Source organism: Lissotriton helveticus, chromosome 7 (assembly GCF_964261635.1).
Source record: "Lissotriton helveticus chromosome 7, aLisHel1.1, whole genome shotgun sequence".
Classification (NCBI taxonomy): domain Eukaryota; kingdom Metazoa; phylum Chordata; class Amphibia; order Caudata; family Salamandridae; genus Lissotriton; species Lissotriton helveticus.
In genome coordinates this window covers 1503027292-1503048042 of record NC_136068.1, presented here as the reverse complement: position 1 = coordinate 1503048042, position 20751 = coordinate 1503027292, and the positions used below count along the sequence as shown (strand labels likewise).

The window sequence follows — 20751 nt, the reverse complement described above, 5'->3', positions numbered from 1 at the left end:
TGTGTGCGCCCTCACAGTCACTGGGGAGTCAGTAAACGTAATGGACAGTGAACAGTATGACAAACTGGCGACATGACCGACACTCCTACCGTCTAAAGCCAAGATATACACGTACGACAGTGATGAGCCACTCCCGCTGCGATGGGTCATGGAGGTCGAAATCACCAGCGAGGGTCACCTTATGACAATGAAGTTTCACGTCACAGAAGGAAAACGGGGCACGCTCCCCAGCTGCCACATGGCAGAAGATCTCGAGTTAGTGTTCTTTGTGAACCAGGTGCACGATCTGCATGGTTGGGAAATGTTGAGAGACTATTCCATGCTGTTCGAAGGACTTGGTTGCCTGAAGGGGAAAACGTTCAAACTGCACGTCGATCCGACAGTCTGGCCCATACCTCTGAGGCCCATAAGGGTGCCATTCCACCTGCGACCGCAAGTGGAGGAAGAGCTGAAGAAGCTGGAGGACCTGGGAGTAATAGAGAAAGTATCCGGGCCACCTCATGAGTCCCCCCCTAGTCGTTGCACCAAAGCCGAAGCAGCCGGGAGCCATTTGGCTCTGCGTTGACATGCGACTGCCAAACAAGGCCGTAAAGAGGGAACGCCATCTCACGCCCAGGCTGGACGACATTGTGGCCGACCTGGACGGTGCTAAATGGTTCATCAGATTGGACCTTAACGCGGGGTACCATCAGCTGGAACTCCACCCAGACAGTAGCATATTAGGACGTTTTCCACCCACGTCGGATTATGATGCTACAAGAGGCTGAGCTTTGACATTTCATCAGCAGCAGAGGTGTTCCATAACGCGATAAAGGAAACCCTTACCAGACTACAAGGCGTAATAAACCTAAGCGATGACATCCTAGTGTTTTCCAAAATACTGGAAGAACACCACGTACACCTCCGAGCAACACTGAAACGGCTTGCAGACAACGGACTCACCCTCCACAGAGCCAAATGCTCTTTCTATCAAGAGTCAGAAGACTTCTTTGGATACATCTTCTCGAGCGATGGGTTGCGAGTGGATCCGAAGAAAGCAGAAGCCGTACGCGCTGTCCCGAGGCTGACTTCCACAACTGAAGTCAGGACCTTCCTGGGAATGGCCACATACTGTGGTCCGTTCATCCCCAATCTGGCGTCCTTATCCGAACCACTCCGCGCCCTCACAAAGGCTGGTCAGCCATGGGCATGGTCTGTGAAGGAAGATCTAGCATTCCAGGCTGTTAAGGAAGCTCTCATCGATGATCGAGTCATGGCATACTTCCGCCCCAATCGGCGCACAGAGGTCGTGGTGGATGCCAGCCCGGTAGGACAGGGGGCAGTCCTATTGCAGGAGACAGAGTCCAATAAATAGGTCCCGACCGCTTACGCCAGCCGAGCGCTGACCACCTCTGAAATGATGTATGCCCAAATAGAGCGCAAAGCCCTGGCCATCAATTGGGCATGTAAACACTTCCATATATACCTTTACGGACACTAATTCCGAGTGATCACTGATCACAAACCGCTGTTCCCGCTCTTCGCTGGCGCCACCCGACTTGCTCCCCCCCAGATTAAAAGGTGGGCCATGCAATTGAAGACATATCGCTTTGCGGTGATCTTCCGGCCTGAGGCCGACAACCCTGCTCACTTCCTGTCGCGGCACCCTGGCATAACTCAACCACTATGCGCACCCACGGATGAAGAGTGAACAGAGGAGGGAGGAGCTTCGCGGGCATCCAAGATGGTCGTGTGAGCAGAGGGCTCCCGAGACCCTCGCCACCCTTCGCACATATCCTTCCTTCATCCTGATTTTGAAGATGGGCTTTTGAAGGCGAACTCTTGCCGATCCTAACATTCTTTGAAGAATTGCGATCGGACGTTGGGATCCACTTTTACGCCGTCTTGAAGTTTGCTGCCCGCCCTGGGACCAGACCGGGGTTTTGGTTACTGTGCCAGCCGGGGTGTAGTTGAATAACAACGGCCGGAGGGGTCTCCCTTCCAGAGGTCCCCTGCCTAACTTTCAGTTTTGCTCTCCTACCCCCGGCGAGGATCGGCTGAAACGCTGCTTAGATCTACCCTTGGCCCTGCCTGGTGCTCCCACACAGTGGTGTGTCCTCCTGGCGCCTCGCCTCTTGCTTTGCATTATCGGCATTTACGTTGATTTTGGCAGGTTGCACCGTTTTTGGCCACATCCCGGTCGGCCATTTTCACCAGGTCGTGCGGGCCCCTACGGGGTCCTTTCTCCAGTATGGCCGCCAGACCCGAGACGGAGAGACGTAAGATCAAGATGCCTCACCGAGGGGGACAGACCCAGACGAACATCATGGATCACTACTCCCAATTGAAGGGATCCCCCAGTGGCGTCGGCCGCTCACCTGATGACCCTAAGGCTGCCTCCGGTACGACACCAGGAGTGTCGCTGCAAGATGTAATGAGCGCTATCGCCAATATGGAGGCCTCCATGGGGCAGCAATATGAGGCTCTCGCCTCCAAGATCGACACGGTGGCCGTTGATGTTACGCTGATAAGAGCGGACCTGGCAAAGACTAACGAGAGGGTCAAGGAGCTAGATCTGAAGACTACCAGCCTGACCACTGATGTAACGGATGTTCAGACCGAGATCGGGAATCTGCGTTCTTCCCGGGATGTGCTGGCCCGTCGTCTGGAGGACTATGAAAACTGGTCCCGTCGCAACAACGTGCGCATTATTGGGGTCCCTGAAAATCCCGAGGCCTCTGCTACCGACCTCCTGGTGGAGGATCTGGTCTCCAACTATCTTGCTCCCGCCGGACTTACTAAATTCTTTGCGGTCGAGCGTGCACAGCGAATCCCTGGCGGAAAGGTCCAGCCGGGTGCCCCCCCGAGACCTATCATTGCTAGACTATTCAATTTCAGGGATAGGGATGCCATCCTGCAAGCCTCTCGGGACAAGGGCCCTGTGAAGTTCGAGAATGCCACCGTGAACTTTTACCCTGACTTTACCCAGTTCGTTCAGAGGCAGAGAATGGGATTCCAGGGTGTCAAGAGACGGCTACGGGACTTGGGTCTCAAGTACGCTATGCTGTGTCCGACCAGACTTCGTATTGAGTACGGGGACCGAACATTTTTCTTCGATCGACCGGACAGTGTCAGTGACTGGCTTGATTCTTTGCCAAAAGGGGACGATCGTGCTGGGCACCCCGGCGGCGCCGACGGTGGCTTGCGGAGCAAGAGTGACTTGTGGCTCCCGATGTCTGAACTTTCCAACTTTTTCAGCTGAGATTGGACAATGATTCTTTCGTACTTCCTTCAGAATGGCCTGGGGATGGCGGGGGTGAAGGGGTCTCTTCCTCCTCTGGGGTTCTTTGTGCAGATTAGTTTCTTGATGGGGCGACAGGCACACTGCAAGTTGGGGTGGATTTATAATCTAACGCAGGGGTGCAGGGTGGTGGGTGTTGTAACGGGTTTAAGTTGGGGGGTGGGGGGGCTGTGTGTGTGGTTGTTTTCGTTCACAAGGCATCCAACTGTTTTTTCTAACTGGTGAGTTGAGACTACTATCATGGAATGTTAATGGGTTGGGAGACAGGATAAAGCGAGGGGTAGTGTTGCAATTTCTTAGGCGCCATTCACCCGATGTTGTTCTTCTACAGGAGACGCATCTTGTAGGGAATACATGCCGAGCCATGAACAGACGTGGATACCACCTGGTTGCTCACTCTGGTTTCACCTCTGGCTCCAGGGGGGTCGGCATTCTTATTCGGTCTTCTCTCCCCCTCGAAATTGATGACGTTATACTTGATGATAGAGGGCGCTATGCTGCGCTCACGGGTAGATGGGAAGGGAAGACACTGTCCATACTTACGATATATATCCCCCCGGGCCTTCAGGCCTCCACATATGCTGATTTGGGTAGGGTCCTATTGGGGCTGCCTGAGGGTCTTCCTATTCTTGGAGGGGATTTTAACTCCGTTGTCTCTGGTACTGCTGACCGTTTTCCCCCCAGAACTTGGCTAGATCCCATATGTGGTTGAGCGACTTCCTTGATACCTTTGGGCTCGTGGATAGCTGGCGGTTGATGCACCCTACACAGCTTCAGTATACCTTCCATTCTGGGGCGCATGGTAGCCTCTCTCGGTTGGACTATTTCTTAATGCCATCTGCCCAATCCTCCGCCATCCGTGAGGTCCGCCATTTTCCCAGGGGTATTTCTGATCATTCCCCCTTGTGGCTTCGGCTTGCGGTGGGTGCGGGCAGTGTAGGCAGAGTGGCTCCTATTAACCCCTGGTACTTTCGTGACCCAAAAACCCGTTCTGAACTTGTTAAAAACCATGGATCATTACTTCAATGACAATGTGGGGTCTGTTTCTTCGTCTATATCATTGTGGGAAGCTTTTAAGACTGTCATTCGTGGCCATTCTCTTTCACTGATTGCTGCTGCCAAAAAGGCTAAAAATGTGGAACTGGTGCGCCTAGAAACTGAGATAACTGCATTAGAGAGTGACCTTGATACAGGAGTAACACGTTTAAAAATGCATTCTCTCAGTCTGAAACAGGCCGATTATAGGTCCGTTGTCACTGACGCGGCTAAGGTGATGAACAGGGAGCAACAGGGCAGGTTGTATGATGTGGGTGACAAGGTCGGTAAATTGATTGCGTGGCTGGATAAGAAAGAAAGGGTGAATCGCGTTGTCCCCTTGATTGAGAGGCTGGATGGTGAGTGTGTCACTGACCCTGTTGGGATTGTTGAGTGTTTTGTTGACCACTTTCAGACGGTGTACGCTTCCGTATGCGGTAGGGACGAGGAAGACTCCCGGTTATTGCTTCGTGACATTGCGTTGCCCTGCCTTTCCGAAGATGACAGAGACCTCATGGATGCACCCCTTACAGCGGACGAAGTAGTGGGGGCTATACGTTCCCTCCGCTCAGGCAAAGCAATGGGCCCCAATGGATTACCCATTGAACTTTATAAACTGCGACCCGACAAAATGGCGCCCCACTTGAAGGATATGTTCCTTGAGGCCCTGGCCTCGGGTTCCCTTCCCGCTGATCAACGACTCGCCACTATTGTGGTAATTCACAAGGAGGGTAAGCCTCGGGATCGTTGTGCCTCGTATAGACCTATATCTTTACTTAATGCAGAACCCAAAATTTTAGCTAAATTGTTACCTACTCGTTTGATTAAGGTGATTGGGGAATTGATTCATCCGGATCAGTCCGGTTTCATTCCTCATCGGAACACCGCCCTTAATCTTCGGAGACTCCATGGAGTTCTCGCGAGGGCTGGTACTCTTACTGAGTCGGCCATTTTAGCTTCCCTCGATGCTACTATGGCTTTCGACACTATCGAATCTATCTTTGGGCGGCCCTCTCAAAATTTGGATTCAGCCCCGTGTTCATCGCTTGGGAGAAACTTCTTTATGAGATGCCTCTTGCCCAGGTGGTGGTTAACGGGAGAGTGTCTGGTGTTTTCGCACTCGGACGCGGTACTCGGCAGGGCTGCCTGCTGTCTCCATTGCTCTTTGCCCTCGCATTGGAACCGTTGGCGGAGTGGCTCCATTGGGAGCCTTCTATAAAGGGCATCCGGTGGGCTCACGATTTCGAGGATCGTGTCTCGCTATACGCAGACGACATTCTCCTATATCTAACTTCCCCTCAGAAATCCTTAAACGTGCTCTTCGACGTTCTTACCTCCTTTGGGAAGAACTCGGGTCTCGTTATCAATTGGACTAAATCCTGCGTCTACGTTTTGGCTGGTGGTCTCCCCCCATTGCCCCGTAGGTGTCCGATTCAAGTAACGGAGACCGGTTTTAAGTACCTGGGGATATATGTCTCCTTGGATCCCACCGTTCGCTATGAGCGTAACTTGCTGCCCCCGCTGAAGCTAGATGTTACACGCTGGCGTCATTTGCCACTGTCACCGCTCGGTCGTGCGGCTCTTTTTAAAATGATGTCGCTGCCTAGATTTTTGTACGCGCTACAGAACTCGTTTGACCCTGTTCCCTCTCGTTACTTTCGGGAGGTGGAGAGTCTACAACGGCAACTGATTTGGGATGGCCGTGCACGCGTTGCTCTGTCTAAAGTCACGCTTCCGTGGTATGACGGAGGCATCGCCCTTCCCAACATCAGGCGCTATTACTGGGCCTCCCAATTAAGTGCGGTCAATCACGCAACGTATGTTGCCGGTCCCGCCCCTGCCTTCGCAATGGATAAACACCTTCTGCCGGGGGGGAACTTCAACAGGGCGCTGTACTCCAGGAGGCTCTGTAAAACACTGACTGGACCTACTAAGGTCGCGGTATGATGCGAATGCGGCCTTGGGATGGAAGGACAGACTTACTCGTGCGAACCCCTTGTATGACTCTGAATGTCTGGGTAATTTATGGTGAACGAAAGGATTCGACAAATGGGATATGATTGGAATCACTAAGGTGGGGGATCTTTGGTCTAAAGGCGATGTCAAGACCTTCGAGACGCTTAAGACGGAGTATGAACTTGGGGACATAGAAATCTTCAGGTACGCTCAGGTCCGACGTGCCCTCCTGTCGGTCTTTGCTGTGGGTACGGATATCCCTGAATCCTCACCCCTTGAGGATCGTATTCTGGATGGACATGTGCCCGATAGCACTATTTCATTAATTTACAAGAAGCTGATCTATAACAGGGCTGACCTGCTTGTGCGCCTGAGGGCCTCGTGGATTGCCGACGGTCTAGAGTTAGATGACGAGGACTGGCAGTCCGCTCTGTCCTCGCCAAAAGAAGTTGCCATACCCGCACGCCTTAGATTTGTTCAACTTAAGATCCTCCACCGTGTGTATGTTACTGGCCCGAGTCTGGTGCACATGGGTTACTCTTCTGATGATTTGTGTAAGCGTGGTTGCGGTATGACTGGTACCTTTCTCCACATTTTATGGGAATGCCCGGCGGTGGTCGAGTTTTGGTCTCGAGTGCATGTTGTCATGGAGAGAGTCACTGGGGTGGCGCTACTGCCCGAGGCCAGGCGCTGCCTCTTGAATGTCTGGGAGCCCAACGACTACAATACGGCACAGATTACCTGGGCGACCCTTGGTAATATGATCGCCAAAAGAGACATTGCACAGCTCTGGGGTTCCCTTAGGCCTCCGACTGTAACATTGTGGGCAGAGAATGTGGACTGGTGCATGTTTCGTGAGAAGACTGTATATTTGTCACGTGGAAGGCCCAAGAAGTGGGGTAGAATCTGGTCACAATGGAACACATATCGTTACAATATATGCACCCCCCCACAAGGTTTGTTGCCTGATGATACCTTGTCCCCATGATTGACATTCCGACTACTATTGAACTGTACTGCTACAGGTCTCCTCGCTGCCCCTACCCCACGACACACCGTGGCTGTGTTATGTATGCTACGATGCTGCAGCGCCAAATGTATGGACCCATGACTGTATTTTTGATTCTCTCTTGCCTTGTGTAACTTGTTATTGTTTCTGTTAATTTTCAATAAAAAAAAAAAAAAAAAAAATGAGTGAACAGAGGAGTTTGACCAGATGGTCTCTCTCGAGGCATGCCCTACCGCCCTCACGCTCGAAGATATCGGAAAAGCCACCGAGGCGGATGAATGCCTCATCAGGGTCAAGACCACGTTGAGTCAGCTCCCCCACTCCAGAAGAACAACTCTCCGACAACACGTGTGGAGGGTGCAGAATAAAATAAGCGTAGGCCTGCATGGTATGGTTCTGCAAGGGACCAAATTTGTCATCCCAAGGAGCCTGCAAAAGGAGGTGGTCCGCCTGGCGCATCAAGGTCACCAGGGCATCTCGAAAACCAAAGCCAGACTAAGAAGCAAAATCTGGTTCCCAGGGATGGGCGCTGCTGTGGAAAAAGAAGTACATACCTGCCACTCCTGCAACATAACGGGCAGTGATCCCGCCCACATCCAGTGATCACAAAGATCCATGCCAGGAGCCGTGGTCCAAAGTAAGCATTGACTTTGGGTCATTTCCAGATGTTCTGAACACGATGATACTGATCGACTCGCATTTTAAGTTCCCAGTAGTGGAGGTGGTGCCATCAACGGTATTTCACCATGTCAAGACATCTTTGCCATGAGGGGGCTCCCAGCAGAAATCAAGTCTGATAATGGGCCGCCAGTCCAAGGCCGAGACTTCCAGGAATACCTAACCTCCAAAGGAATCCGACACCGGAAGATCACACCACTATGGCCCCAGGCGAATGGAGAGGTGGAGTGGTTTATGTGCAACATCAATCGGGCCCGCAGGATCGGGCTCAAGAAGGGAGAAAACGCAGAACAGTACCTCTCACAGTTCTTGGGAGCATATTGCCATACCCCTCACTGCACTACACAGTGTGCCCCAGCCCATTTGGTATTCAAGAGAGCTCCAAGAGACTGCGTCCCGGCAGACGACTCGTGGAGTCAGCTCATGTTCGATCAAGGTGCAGCCCAAGCTTGAAGACAAGCATCCAATGACAAGATGAGTCAAGCTCGAAGAGCGAAGTCCATGAGTATCCATGTGGGAGATCAAGTTGTGGTAAAAGATCGTCACCATAACTGTAAGTATCGTTCCCCCGTATGAGCCGGAAGTGTGGGACGGTGTCAATGTCCACGGCACCATGGTATCAGCAATATGGGGAACCCGAGTGGTCACGAGGAAAACCTCCTGGTTCAAGAAAGTCAGAGACTGTGCACCAAACACCACTCAAGGCACGGAGGACTGGGAAGATGGAGAAGGAGCAGTCCCAGCGGACGACACACCCAGCCACGTATTGCGACAACAGCACCCCGCTGAAGGAGAAACACAAGTGGAGGAAGCACCATAGAGCCAAGACTGTGAGGTTCAGAGTGAAGGAAAGAATGTCGAAGGGTTGGAATCCAGAGAGAACTCCCGGAGCCAGAAGTATGGTCTCTGGGCAAACCCAACCCCCAGCCAAAGAGACTTTGCATGGTGTGCCAAGAAAGACTGAGCTGTTACCCGAAAGGGTCATGTATCTAAAAGATTGGAGGGATGTGGTGACGGAGCCACCCGGCCCGTTCACTCACACACGACACGCATCCACATACCCCGAGGGTGGGCTCATCGGAGGGTATAAATAAAATGGCTTAAGACCGCTCTGGGTCTTGCCCCAGAGAGTACCAGCAGAGTGTATGTGGTCATTGCAAGTATTTCCCCAGAGTCCTGCCTACCGGTGTTAGAAACAAACACCACATTTACCATGCACATGCATGGTTTAGACGTCCGTGGTAGTAAGTGCTCTAGACTCGGGCAGAGGAGGACTGGGAGGAGGGTCGGAGGTGACTTCACACCTGAGCGAGGAACTTGGGGCCATATGTAGGTGGGGTGGGGTAATACCAGTCGGTAACTGTGAAATTCAGTAAATTTCACCGTTACCGACCGGTATTTAGGGATTTGAGATGTAGGAGGCTGCAAATAAGGAATCGCTAATTTACCGATTCGTTATTTTAAGGAATCAGTAAAATACTGATTGGTTATTTTAAGGAATCGGTAAATTACCGATTCCTTTAAGCCTATGTAGTTAGCACTCAAGTGAGTGCATTTAAGCCTTAAGGATTCGGTATTTACCACCAACTATAAGTTGGTGGTAAATACCGAATACCTTTGAAAAAGCAATTTATTGCTTTTTTCTCAGTGCCATGTGGCAGACATGTATGTGTGCCACATATGCACACATGCACGATTCAGGGGTGCAAAAGGGTGTCAATGTGACACTCTGCCACCCTTGAATATGTTCACTCTATTACCGATTCGGTATTTACCGAATCGGTAATAGTGAATGGCTTCCCATTCATTCTTGTGAGCCTCCAGGCCCATTGGAATGAATGGGAATTACCGAATCGGTAAATACCGATTCGGAAATACCGAATATTACTGAATCTGTAAAATTTACCACATTTTTACCCACATACTATTTACCGATTCTCAAATACCGAATCGGTAAAATTTGGTATTTAAGAATCGGTAAATAGAGATTACTTACATATGGCCCTTGGTGAGTACGATTTTTTTATTTACTTTTTTTGGCGGGGAGGCTGGTTTTAGGGCTCAGGGTAGGGTGCTAGGTAGTTAGGACGGGGATAATATACTTTTTACGGCTGGGGCGGTTTTAGGGCTTAGGGCGTGGGTCTTGGGTGTTTTTAAGTTATGGGGTGAAGGTTTTAGGGTTCAGAGGAGGGGGGTCATGGTCGAGATCTGGGGTGAAGGATTTAGGGCTAAGGGGTGGGGGGGTCGGGTTGAACTCAAATGTGTGGGCTGGGTTTTACAGCTCAGGGTGCAGAGCTGCTTGGGTGTTTTAAGGGAAGGGGTGGGCTTCCTATTTATGGCTGCGGTCCGCTTTTAGGATTCAAGGCGGGGTGGCTGGTGTCTTTTAGGGCTGTGGTCGTACATTAGGACAGCTGGGTGGGTTTTAGGACATAGAGAGGGGGCTAGAGCAGAACCTTAGCAACTCATATGCCTTTAACAAATAAGTAATTACAACTAAATTAATTGTAAGGGCGTGGTAAAGGTATGCGTGGTTAAGACACAGTCGTTGTTAAGACCGCACTTTTCAGCTATGCGTGGTTGGGGATTGCATGGTTGGAACATACAACCTGGTGAAAAAGAATGGCCGCAGGAGCGTCATGATTAATAAGTGCATATGCAAGGTGACGCTTGTGCGCATACATGTCATCATGCTGAGGCTACCATTTAGTCATGAGTCACATATGTTCATGCGAGATGATGCATGCACATGTTTAAATCATTGCTGTTTCGTTCTATGTTATTTTACCGTGGAAAAAAACTTTTTTTATTTTTACTGATTTTGAATATATTTCTAAAAGTAATATTCACATCTCCATTGACATGAGCTGGATGCATTGGCAAAATTGAGTTAAATAGTAAGTGCAATATGGTGCATTAGAGCGAAACCACTGAAGATAACTTTGTGTGAGTGTTGTTGTGAGGTTGGGAGATCCCAATTTTGACTAGGACCTTTGTAGACGGTGGTCTGATCTGGGGGCCATGGATAGGTAAGAGGTCCCATATTCCTCACGTCTTTGTCCAAGCGATGTTTTCCGTAGCAGATAAGGCACCTGACTTTCAAAATGGAGGATTAGTCTAAGCCCCTGACCTATGCTTATATTTTCTGAAGCTTACAGTTCCAAGGCAAATTATCAAAGGGAAAACCTCTTACTGAAAGTTATGAGAGAGGGCGCAGGGGCATGTCTTCAAGAGACTTCAATGTGTGATGACAAGTTAAAGAACACACGTTTGCTGAAACACACGTCCCACAAATAACTTAAAAATTGGGAATTCCCTAAATCGATCCTTAGTTTGAGTACGAGGGTTAGCTACTAAGGGTGGACATCTAGGTATTAAACAAAGTGATGTAAATGTATGAATATTCAAGGTTTTATTATTTAGATTTGCTTTATGGTAACTGGTATCAGGAAACAGCATATCATGTCAGAATCATAGCTGCCAAGTTTTCGGATTGCCTATGTGTGACATTTTCAAAATTTCAGCATAATTAGGAGTGACATTCAATGACTATGAGTGACACTTTCTCGAGAGCAAAATCTAGTAATGAAGACTAGAGAAACATATAAATATCAGAGATTACACCCATTTGAGCAACGAGAAACTCTAAGATGATCTTAAAAACGGCGGCAAATCACAAGAAATAGAAGGTCTTGACAACAAGGCTTTAAGTGGGATGAAAAAAGTGGGGGTCTCTAAAAGGGACATGCATTGCATATGTAATTAAGAATATAGCTTAAACATATAAACTACATTTCTGTGATTTTCATAGTGTGCCATCTGACAGTATTTTGGTATATCATCTGGGTCTTATGTAGGGAAAGCCTGTTAATGTGAGCCTTGCTTATAAGTCTTTTGGCTTACCAGCCTTTAGGAGGAGGGGCTCCTGTCAGTGTTTGTAGGAGCAAGGTGCTCAAATCTACTCACGTTCAGTGACATGTATATAATACAATTGACTTGAAGTGGTGTCTTTCAGGGAGAGGGAGCTGATATAGTATTCTCAAGGAAGAGAAGATGTGCATGAACACTGCTAGTGGTTAGTCGAGCCGTCGCTTGATGAATGCTTCAGGTGAGGTTAATTGGGATTCTGGGAAGCCAGAGTTGAACCATGCTGTTGTTGTTTTCTTCTTAATCAGGTCCTCATAGGACTGAGGGTTTGTCATGTGCTGTCTTCTTCAGTCCTGTACTCTGTCCTGTTGTCTTGTTGTGAAGGTTCTTTAGAGGGTGTGATGTAAGTTGAATTGCAGGAATAGACAAATCCATTGAACTTGAAACTTCTTTTCCACGCAGTTCTTATCTTATGGTGTGTAGTCGTAGATGTTGTTCTAGTGGGTGTCATGTATTTGTCTCCTTTTGGTTTATTGTGCGAGTCTGTAGATCTCACACATCTATCATTTTTAGACAGATACTCCATTCCTTCCTTCTTTTGAATCAGGCTATGAGTGACTTTCCAGCTTTAAGACGTATCTAAGACTTATCTGTGCATTATCTGCATCTTGCGGTGGAGAAAGCTAAAGGAGTCATGACTAACAGCAAAGGCTGCTTTTGAAGGTTTTAAAGCAACAACAATACAGCCCGCGAGGAACTCCACATTCCAGTTGTTGGGGTGGAGAGTGAAAGTGTAGTAGATTGACTTCCTAGGTCCTGTTGGACGGGAATGGCATGATCCATGAGAGTGCCCAGTTCTGGACTATTGTGTTAAAGTTGATTAAAGAGGATAGCCTCTGCATAGTGCCCACACCTCCAGCGCTCGCTACGCACTGCGCACGTTAACACTTATATACCAAGGAAACTCAAGAGACATATTTGTGGGAAAGCAGTGGTGCAGGTTTATTTCGTACAACAGGTAGCTGATAAGGTGGGTCATCTTACAGGCGATCCAATGCGGCAGCCCCTCGCTGACCCGCATGCCTAAGGAGCCATCTTGCACGGCGAGGCGATGCTCTGACGGTGCAGTAAATTATCACTTTATTTCGTTATCGCTCCGCCCCCCCTGTCAGGGCGGAGCGATGAGGCACACCCCCGGTCGGGTCAGGCCCCCCGACCGCCCGAAGGACTAATGGGGCGCCGACGCTGTTTCCTGGAACCCCCTCGGCTCCAGGTTCTTGGCTCAGGCACCCTTACTGTGCCAGGCAGAGGTATTTAGACTGTATCCTTCTGCCGCTGAGGTACCCCTACTGTCCATCTGCTTCCAGATCGCCCTGTGACTCCGCCTGCAACACAAAACATGACCATTAAAGATTCACAACTTTCGCCAGCCGCTCTGCAGCTGGGTCAGGGTTCAGGGAGGGAATAGCGCAGAGCAGTCCAAGGAACCAACGCGGGAAGGAGAGGCTGAGCAAAGTTGTTGGGCCTGCTATATACCCCCCGGGAACGCCCCCATCCCCAGGAGAGCCCTCCCTATTGGCCGTTGGCGAGGAGGGCGGCTCAGGTGGGTTGGCGCGCTGCAGGCTCCACTCGCCCGTCGTGTGGTACTAAGACGCTGTCCCGCCCATGCTCCCCTTCGTGTCGCGCTGCCAGCGGCATAGTGCCCACACCGCCAGCGCTCGCTACGCACTGCGCACGTTAACACTTATATACCAAGGAAACTCAAGAGACATATTTGTGGGAAAGCAGTGGTGCAGGTTTATTTCGTACAACAGGTAGCTGATAAGGTGGGTCATCTTACAGGCGATCCAATGCGGCAGCCCCTCGCTGACCTGCATGCCTTTGGAGCCATCTTGCACGGCGAGGCGATGCTCTGACGGTGCAGTAAATTATCACTTTATTTCGTTATCGCTCCGCCCCCCCTGTCAGGGCGGAGCGATGAGGCACACCCCCGGTCGGGTCAGGCCCCCCGACCGCCCGAAGGACTAACGGGGCGCCGACGCTGTTTCTTGGAACCCCCTCGGCTCCAGGTTCTTGGATCAGGCACCCTTACTGTGCCAGGCAGAGGTATTTAGACTGTATCCTTCTGCCGCAGAGGTACCCCTACTGTCCATCTGCTTCCAGATCACCCTGTACTTAGCGCAGAGCAGTCCAAGGAACCAATGCGGGAAGGAGAGGCTGAGCAAAGTTGTTGGGCCTGCTATATACCCCCCGGGAACGCCCCCATCCCCAGGAGAGCCCTCCCTATTGGCCGTTGGCGAGGAGGGCGGCTCAGGTGGGTTGGCGCGCAGCAGGCTCCACTCGCCCGTCGTGTGGTACTAAGACGCTGTCCCGCCCATGCTCCCCTTCGTGTCGCGCTGCCAGCGGCATTGATTTCATAGGCAATGTATAGGTCTAATAATGCAAATGCATCTCCTTGCATTGGTAAACCATCAATAATAGAAATGAGAGTGGCTTAAAGCCACTTGATGCCCTGCCTGGCAGCAGCCCAGACTCAGCTGGGTGCAGTATATTGTTCTCTTCTGGAAACACCCAGCCAACTTTAACCTACACTGGAGCCAGCCAGGTCAGGGCAGAGCTCTGGGTGGTGTGCAGACGCTGGTGCCCCCCTCCCACATCTGTGAAGTGTGGCTAACGGTTCAGGGAGGTGCATGGTGGACGGATATCCCCCATCCCAGTGTCACATTTCAATGACTGTCTGGAAGGCTCTTCCCTCCTCCACTGGTGCACGGTGAGGGTGGCTGGGCTCTTAGGCAGTGCAGGGCTGGAGTAAGCTGAGCCTGAATGCCTGGCCTGGTTTTTACTGACCGTAATCGTGACACTAACTCTCACTCAGCCAGCCGCGAGAACTCCCCAGCACAGTTCGGTCTGCCGGTCTGAGGAGCGCCGCAGCCACAGTCCAGAACTTGGACTGCATTCATGGCTGGACCAGCAGTGGAGTGCAATACAGGGCCGTGGGCAGAGGCAAAACTAGAGCCAAATTTCACGGGGAGGGGCTACTAAAAATTTCGAGGGGGGCAAATTCTTCCAGCAATATGCAGAGTGGAGATGCAGGGGCTCTAAGAAGGGGTGAAAAAAACAACAAAGCCTCGTTAGCAAGTAAATGGTCTTTTAAAGACCTTTGAAGTACTCAGGAGCAGCTGTGTGTGTGCCCGGGAAGCCATCTCAGCAGGGCTGACACACACGACAGGGGGTCTGAAGCCCTTTGAGCCCAATGGACGTTGAGCACCTGGCCATGGGCCAGGCTGCACGCATAACCAGTTTCCCGCTGCGGACGCGCGGGTCCAAATCAATGGCTGCAATTCAAACTGAACTCTGCGCGTGCGGCCTGAGCCCTAGTCAATGAGTGTGTCCCCTGCTGTTGTTTGCGCAAATCGGGAGACAAGTCTCGATGTGGTGACGTCAGTAACTTTGCCACGGTTACTTAACACATTGTAGCCAGCCCTTGCCAGAGCGAGCTGCCTGAGCCAGCACCCAAGGCAGCTTCAGCAACTCGCACTGCCAGCTAACACCAAATTGGCAGTCAGTGGTACTGAAGTAGCGCACCGGCTTAAGAGGTGACAATGCATTTCAGTGTAGTGATTCAGATCACCACACTGCAATGCATTAGTCTAACACCTGATGCGTGGTACCTTGCAGGGCTGCAGCATTCTAATATAGGTGTTATCTAAAGTAGACATTGGTCTGTGTTGTACTGTTATATTGATCATACAATGATTGAGGCACTTCAGTGATGTCACTTATCGTGATGTCATAAGGATTACGTTCATCTGGCCATTTCCTTGAAAGATTCAGGGTCAAAGGTCATATGATGTCACATCCTGTTATGTCATTGTGGTCAAATCACGTGTAATGTCAATTCCCTGGCATTTTGGTTAGTTGACTTTCATACCACAAATTTGCATGGGCTTCTTCTTTTTACCTTTCGAGCAATCAAGCTTAAGAGGGCAGTGCTCCTGCAGGCTACACTCGGCTACGTGAGGTTTTCACAAAGACAGCAGACTCCTACAAAACAGTCTGACTGCTTCTTTGACTACTAAGCATCCCTTGAACCAATGCTCACAGTGTCTGCATGGGACTTTACAGGAGGCCGCTGGATATTTCCCTGGAAATCTGGTCACAAACACATCTAAAGCAACCATGCTACACTTTGAGACTCTCCTCCCATATTTTGCTGTCCTTTCCATAAAGGACGTGAATGAATGCTGTGAAGGACATCTGTTTAATGTTATCTAAATTATGTGCAAAAGAAAAAGTGAATTTAACCTTAACCACATAGGCAGTGTCGAGGGTTCAGGAAATATTATATTGGTTATGTTTTTCTACAGATATTACCTTATTGGATTTCTTTCAGCTTATGAACCCATCTTGCCCTTGAAAATTAATATTGGTTGTTGGTGGGACTGTCTATAAGTTGAGTGAGCCTGTTCTCAGCCCTGCTTCTTCACAATGACCAGCACACGAATGAATGTGGCTACATTAATGCATATGTAGCTATGAGTAAGTGCTGATAATTCCAGATTTCAACAGATGCTAGACTGACTGTGAAACAACACCCTGTAGGAACCCAAACTAGAAAGAAAAGCCAAATCCATCATTATAGACCATGGTGGCATGAGGCTCTTAAATTAAATAAATATTATTAGTGTTTAATACAAGAAAAACCCACTTGCGGCAAATTATTAAATTTTGTAGAATGACCTAACAGTCCTAGATAAATATAAAGTAAAGGTCCACTAAAATATACATTTTCAAAATGTATGCTGTGTTGCGTGGCCCTCCCCAGACAGTTGAAGCAATGCCTCTTTTTTGTACTAAAAGCCAAAACAGCTGACCCATCACATAAGGTGATTGTAATATTTGACGTGAGACATATCTCTATGTACCATGAAGTTTGAAGTTGGCTCCTTTACATTTTCTTCCTGCTTTGCGGAAGTCAATGTTCCCACGCAGCCCTCGGTGAAAAAGTGGCTGAACGGGCCGGAAGTTGTCGCTCATACTATGGAAGATCTCCGAGGGCTGGCTTTGGCTCAGAAGGCGGAGCGAGTGCACCTATAGGAAAAGAAACACACAGTCAGAGAGTATGAACGAATGAGCGTGAGGCTGCACTGGCCGGCAGTGGGATATTATTTCTCAGCCTGCCTGTGCTCCACATGTGGTCAGGTTAACAGCTGGAGTCCTGAAACCATTCTTAAACGTTTTAATAATATTGTCTGAGTATACAGGACTTCCGGTATAGACAACGAATAAGTTGCATAGAATATTAAACTTGGGTTAGAAACTTGGAGACTGATTTATTAATATTTTGCCCCTCTTTTTCGGCACATCCATGCCACAAAACGTTAGCAATGGGAAAACTACCCACTACTGAACCCTATAAATTCAACATCACCCCTAAAAACTACCACCTTCGAACACTAAAAATGTCCTACCACTCCTGAAAACTACATATAAATATATGTACACTTCAATTTTAATTATGATATATTTTAATTCAAGCTTCATCAATTGTCACATACCGTCATTTCATGTTTTTAAATTACACTTTATTACATTTTTATAAATATACTAAACCTCATTTAGTGCATCATAACTAAATACATGTACAAAACTTCAATAAATATATATATGCATATATGTGTGTGTGTATATGAATATCAATATATATGTACATATGCATATAGTATATATGCAGATGCACAGAGTGTATATGCTTTTTGTTACCCCTGTTATGTGTAGGGAGGGGCCACGACTCACGAGAGGCAAAGGCTCTAGTGGGTGGTGATGCCCTCCCCTCCTCAACAATGCTAATACATAATATAATATAATATTATACTCTGCACATTCATGCCATTTTTTAAGTATATCTGTTTTAACAAAACAAGGATTTAAACAGTAAAATTTGCACAGTAATTTGACATCAAACTGAAGAGGCCTTGTGACTACTAGGCGGGTTATTTCCCTGTGTGTAATGGTTACATGCAACATGCCTGTCAGTAAACATTGGTTCTGTAATGTCAAATCTGAGTAATGTGGTTATAAACTTGAATTGGAACTGTGCACTGTATTAATAAAGGTGTCAATGTGCACTTAATAGCACAGTTGCTCTTAATAATGTGCTATTGGGCTCCATTTATTTTTCACTGTCATGTTATAATAGTATATATACTGATGTCATATGCTATTTATTACCTTTGTGGTGAGAGTTCATGACTCACGAGAGGTGAAGCCTCAACTGGGTCATGATGCCACCTTCCCTCAAAAATGGTAATTCATAGAATATTATACTCTGCGCATGTGTATATACAGTTCAGCCCATGGTATTTTATTCATGTATATTTGTTTTAACTGTACGCATTTAAACTAAATCAGGATGCAAAGAGTTAAATGTGCGCTGTATAGAAAAATCACATTGAAGAGACCTTGTGACAATTAAGAGTTCTTTTCATGCTTAAAGAAATTATTACATGCAGTCTTTGAAACGTATTTTCTCATGTGAAGCTTACAGTACTATGGTTATAAATCTGAAGTTGATCTTTTCACTGCAGTAATGAATGTGTGGATGTGCTTTTATCAATACTTTTCTTCATGGCTTCCCCGTCAGCCTTTATTGGAGGCACTCTTTACACAATTCCTTCCCTCAGTAAAATATTTGCAATGAATGGCAAATTGGACATAGGTCTATCATGAGTGAACGCTTGCGATTTGCATTAATTTTTATGTTAAACAGGTATTTTTCTGGTGTTACGAGGGGCTTGCACATCCTATTGTTCTAGGCATGTATTGAGTATCTTGGTGAGATATGGCCATATGTATCAAGTCTTTTTCCCGTTTGCAAACGGGCCGATACTCAGAATCTGCCCATTTTTGAATGGGAAAAGCCTTTTGGGATGCATCATCCCAAAAGCCCATCGCAAAATAGAGAATCGCAAAATTTGCGAATCGTTATTTTGCGAATGCAATTAAGGAATTGCAAATTGTGATTCCTTAAATGCAATTCTGGAAGTACCAGAAATTTACTATTTGGCCATAAGGAATCACAAATTACCACCAATTTGGTGGTAATTTGCGATTTTCTAGAAAAAAACACTTTTTTGCTTTTCTCAAAGTGCCATATGGCGCAAATACATGCCCAAAGGGCATGTATGTGCGCAACATGTGCACACATGCATATTTCAAGGGTGCAACAGGGTGTCCTTTCACCATCCTTGCGCCCTTGAAATTGCAGTTGTAAATTGTGATAACCTATATGGTAGTCGCAAATTGCGAATGTCTTCCCGTTCATTCCTACGGGCCTCTAGGCCCATAGGAATGAATGGGAAGGTATTCCTTAATTGCGATTTGCAATTTGCGAGTCACAATCAAGGAATATGCAGGATTCACAAAGTTTTTTGCAAATCCTACATAGATTGCATTTTGCGATTCTCAAATTGCGAATCGCTAAAAATCGCAATTTGAGAATCACAAAACTCTTTTTTGATACATATGCCCCAATGTGTTTAAGAGTTCTTTAAAGCAGGACACTGGGAAAACTGACAACTGGCAAATTGCCAATTGCTATAATATGGCTGGTCTATTTATACTGAGCATTATGAGCAGTGCTACTGGATTTGTGTGGCAGACAAGGGCCACATTATGTGGCAGAGTTGAATAAATTATTCAGGAAGAAAAAGCAAAATATGCGGCATGATGAGGCACATTTTATAATTGTAGTACTTCATTATTTTCTCATTTTTAGATTGAGCCTGAGCCAGCGGACAAGTGCTGCTCTGGCGATCTGGTGTAGGTACTGTACGGAGCCCCGCCCACATTTTTAATTGGTTTGCGTCTTTGCCCTTCATAAATGCTCGCGTCTGATTCCTTCATAGGTATTTAGTCCCTCCTTAGTGATGTCAATGTCGTCATTTGTATCCTCCCATGGCTACTGGCCCCTTTACTTAGGTTCCTACACCATAAGCACTATATTTTTTAATGAGGTTGTCCTACTTGAGGCAGGACGACGTGCCTTAATTACATTCAGCACACTGTGCGCTGCATGTGAGAGAGCTCCTGAGGTTCTTCTGTGGGACTGGACAGGCAGCCCGGCTGGGACCGACCGAGGGGCTGTAGAAAGACAGAGCTGCGGAAAGCAGGTAAGGGCTTCTCGGTGACAGAGGCTTGTGCATTGCATACCTAACCCCCTTACCGCTCTGAGGACACCCGGCTTTGCCAAACTTAGTTGTATCCTCTTTACTACCCTGCACCCACTCCTCGGCTCTGCCACATTTGGTTGTACCCCCTTACAACCCTGTGCACACCCAGCTCTGCCCCCCATTAGTTGTACCCCTTACCGCCCGCTGTGCCACTAATCGTTCACTGCCAGTCCCTGAGCATTCCCTAAATCGTCCCTTCCCTCTGATGTCTGAAGCCCTAATCTCTCCGCTCCCAGTGGACAGTAGGCCCTGCTGCCTACAGTCCTAACCCCTTACCTTCTTGTGCACACCAAACCTTTACCGCCATGTGCACACCCTGATGTGCAATCGATGCACACCCGGCCGTGCCACCCTTAGTTCTACCCCCCTACCACCCACTGCAAACCTGGCTCTGCAATCTATAGTCTACACGCCTCTCACGCTTGTGCATTCTCGGCTCCGCAGTCTGTAGCCTTTGACTCCCCCACCCCCCCTGTGCACTTTCGGCTCTGCACTCTGTAGCCTTGACTCCTCCCCTGCCTGTGCACACCTGGCTCAGCACTCTGTAGCCTTGCACTGTATGTCTGTACATACCCGGATCTGATGCCTGTAGCCCTGAACCACCTTATCCACTGTCTATAATCGACTCTGCAGTCTGCAGTCCTAAACCCTTAACCCTGCCCACACACACGAACGTGCTAGGCTATGCACCCATAGTT

The 20751-nt window shown here is 48.4% G+C and overlaps 1 protein-coding gene across 1 annotated transcript in view; it reads right to left on the bottom strand.

Annotated features, from left to right (window-relative positions):
• Positions 1–20751, bottom strand: part of CA11 (carbonic anhydrase 11 (inactive)) — a 954158-nt gene that overhangs the window by 5457 nt on the left and 927950 nt on the right. The window contains exon 8 of the mRNA XM_078650922.1: positions 16748–16913. Coding sequence (XP_078507048.1) covers positions 16748–16913 — 166 coding nt within the window. The remainder of the gene's footprint in view (positions 1–16747; positions 16914–20751) is intronic.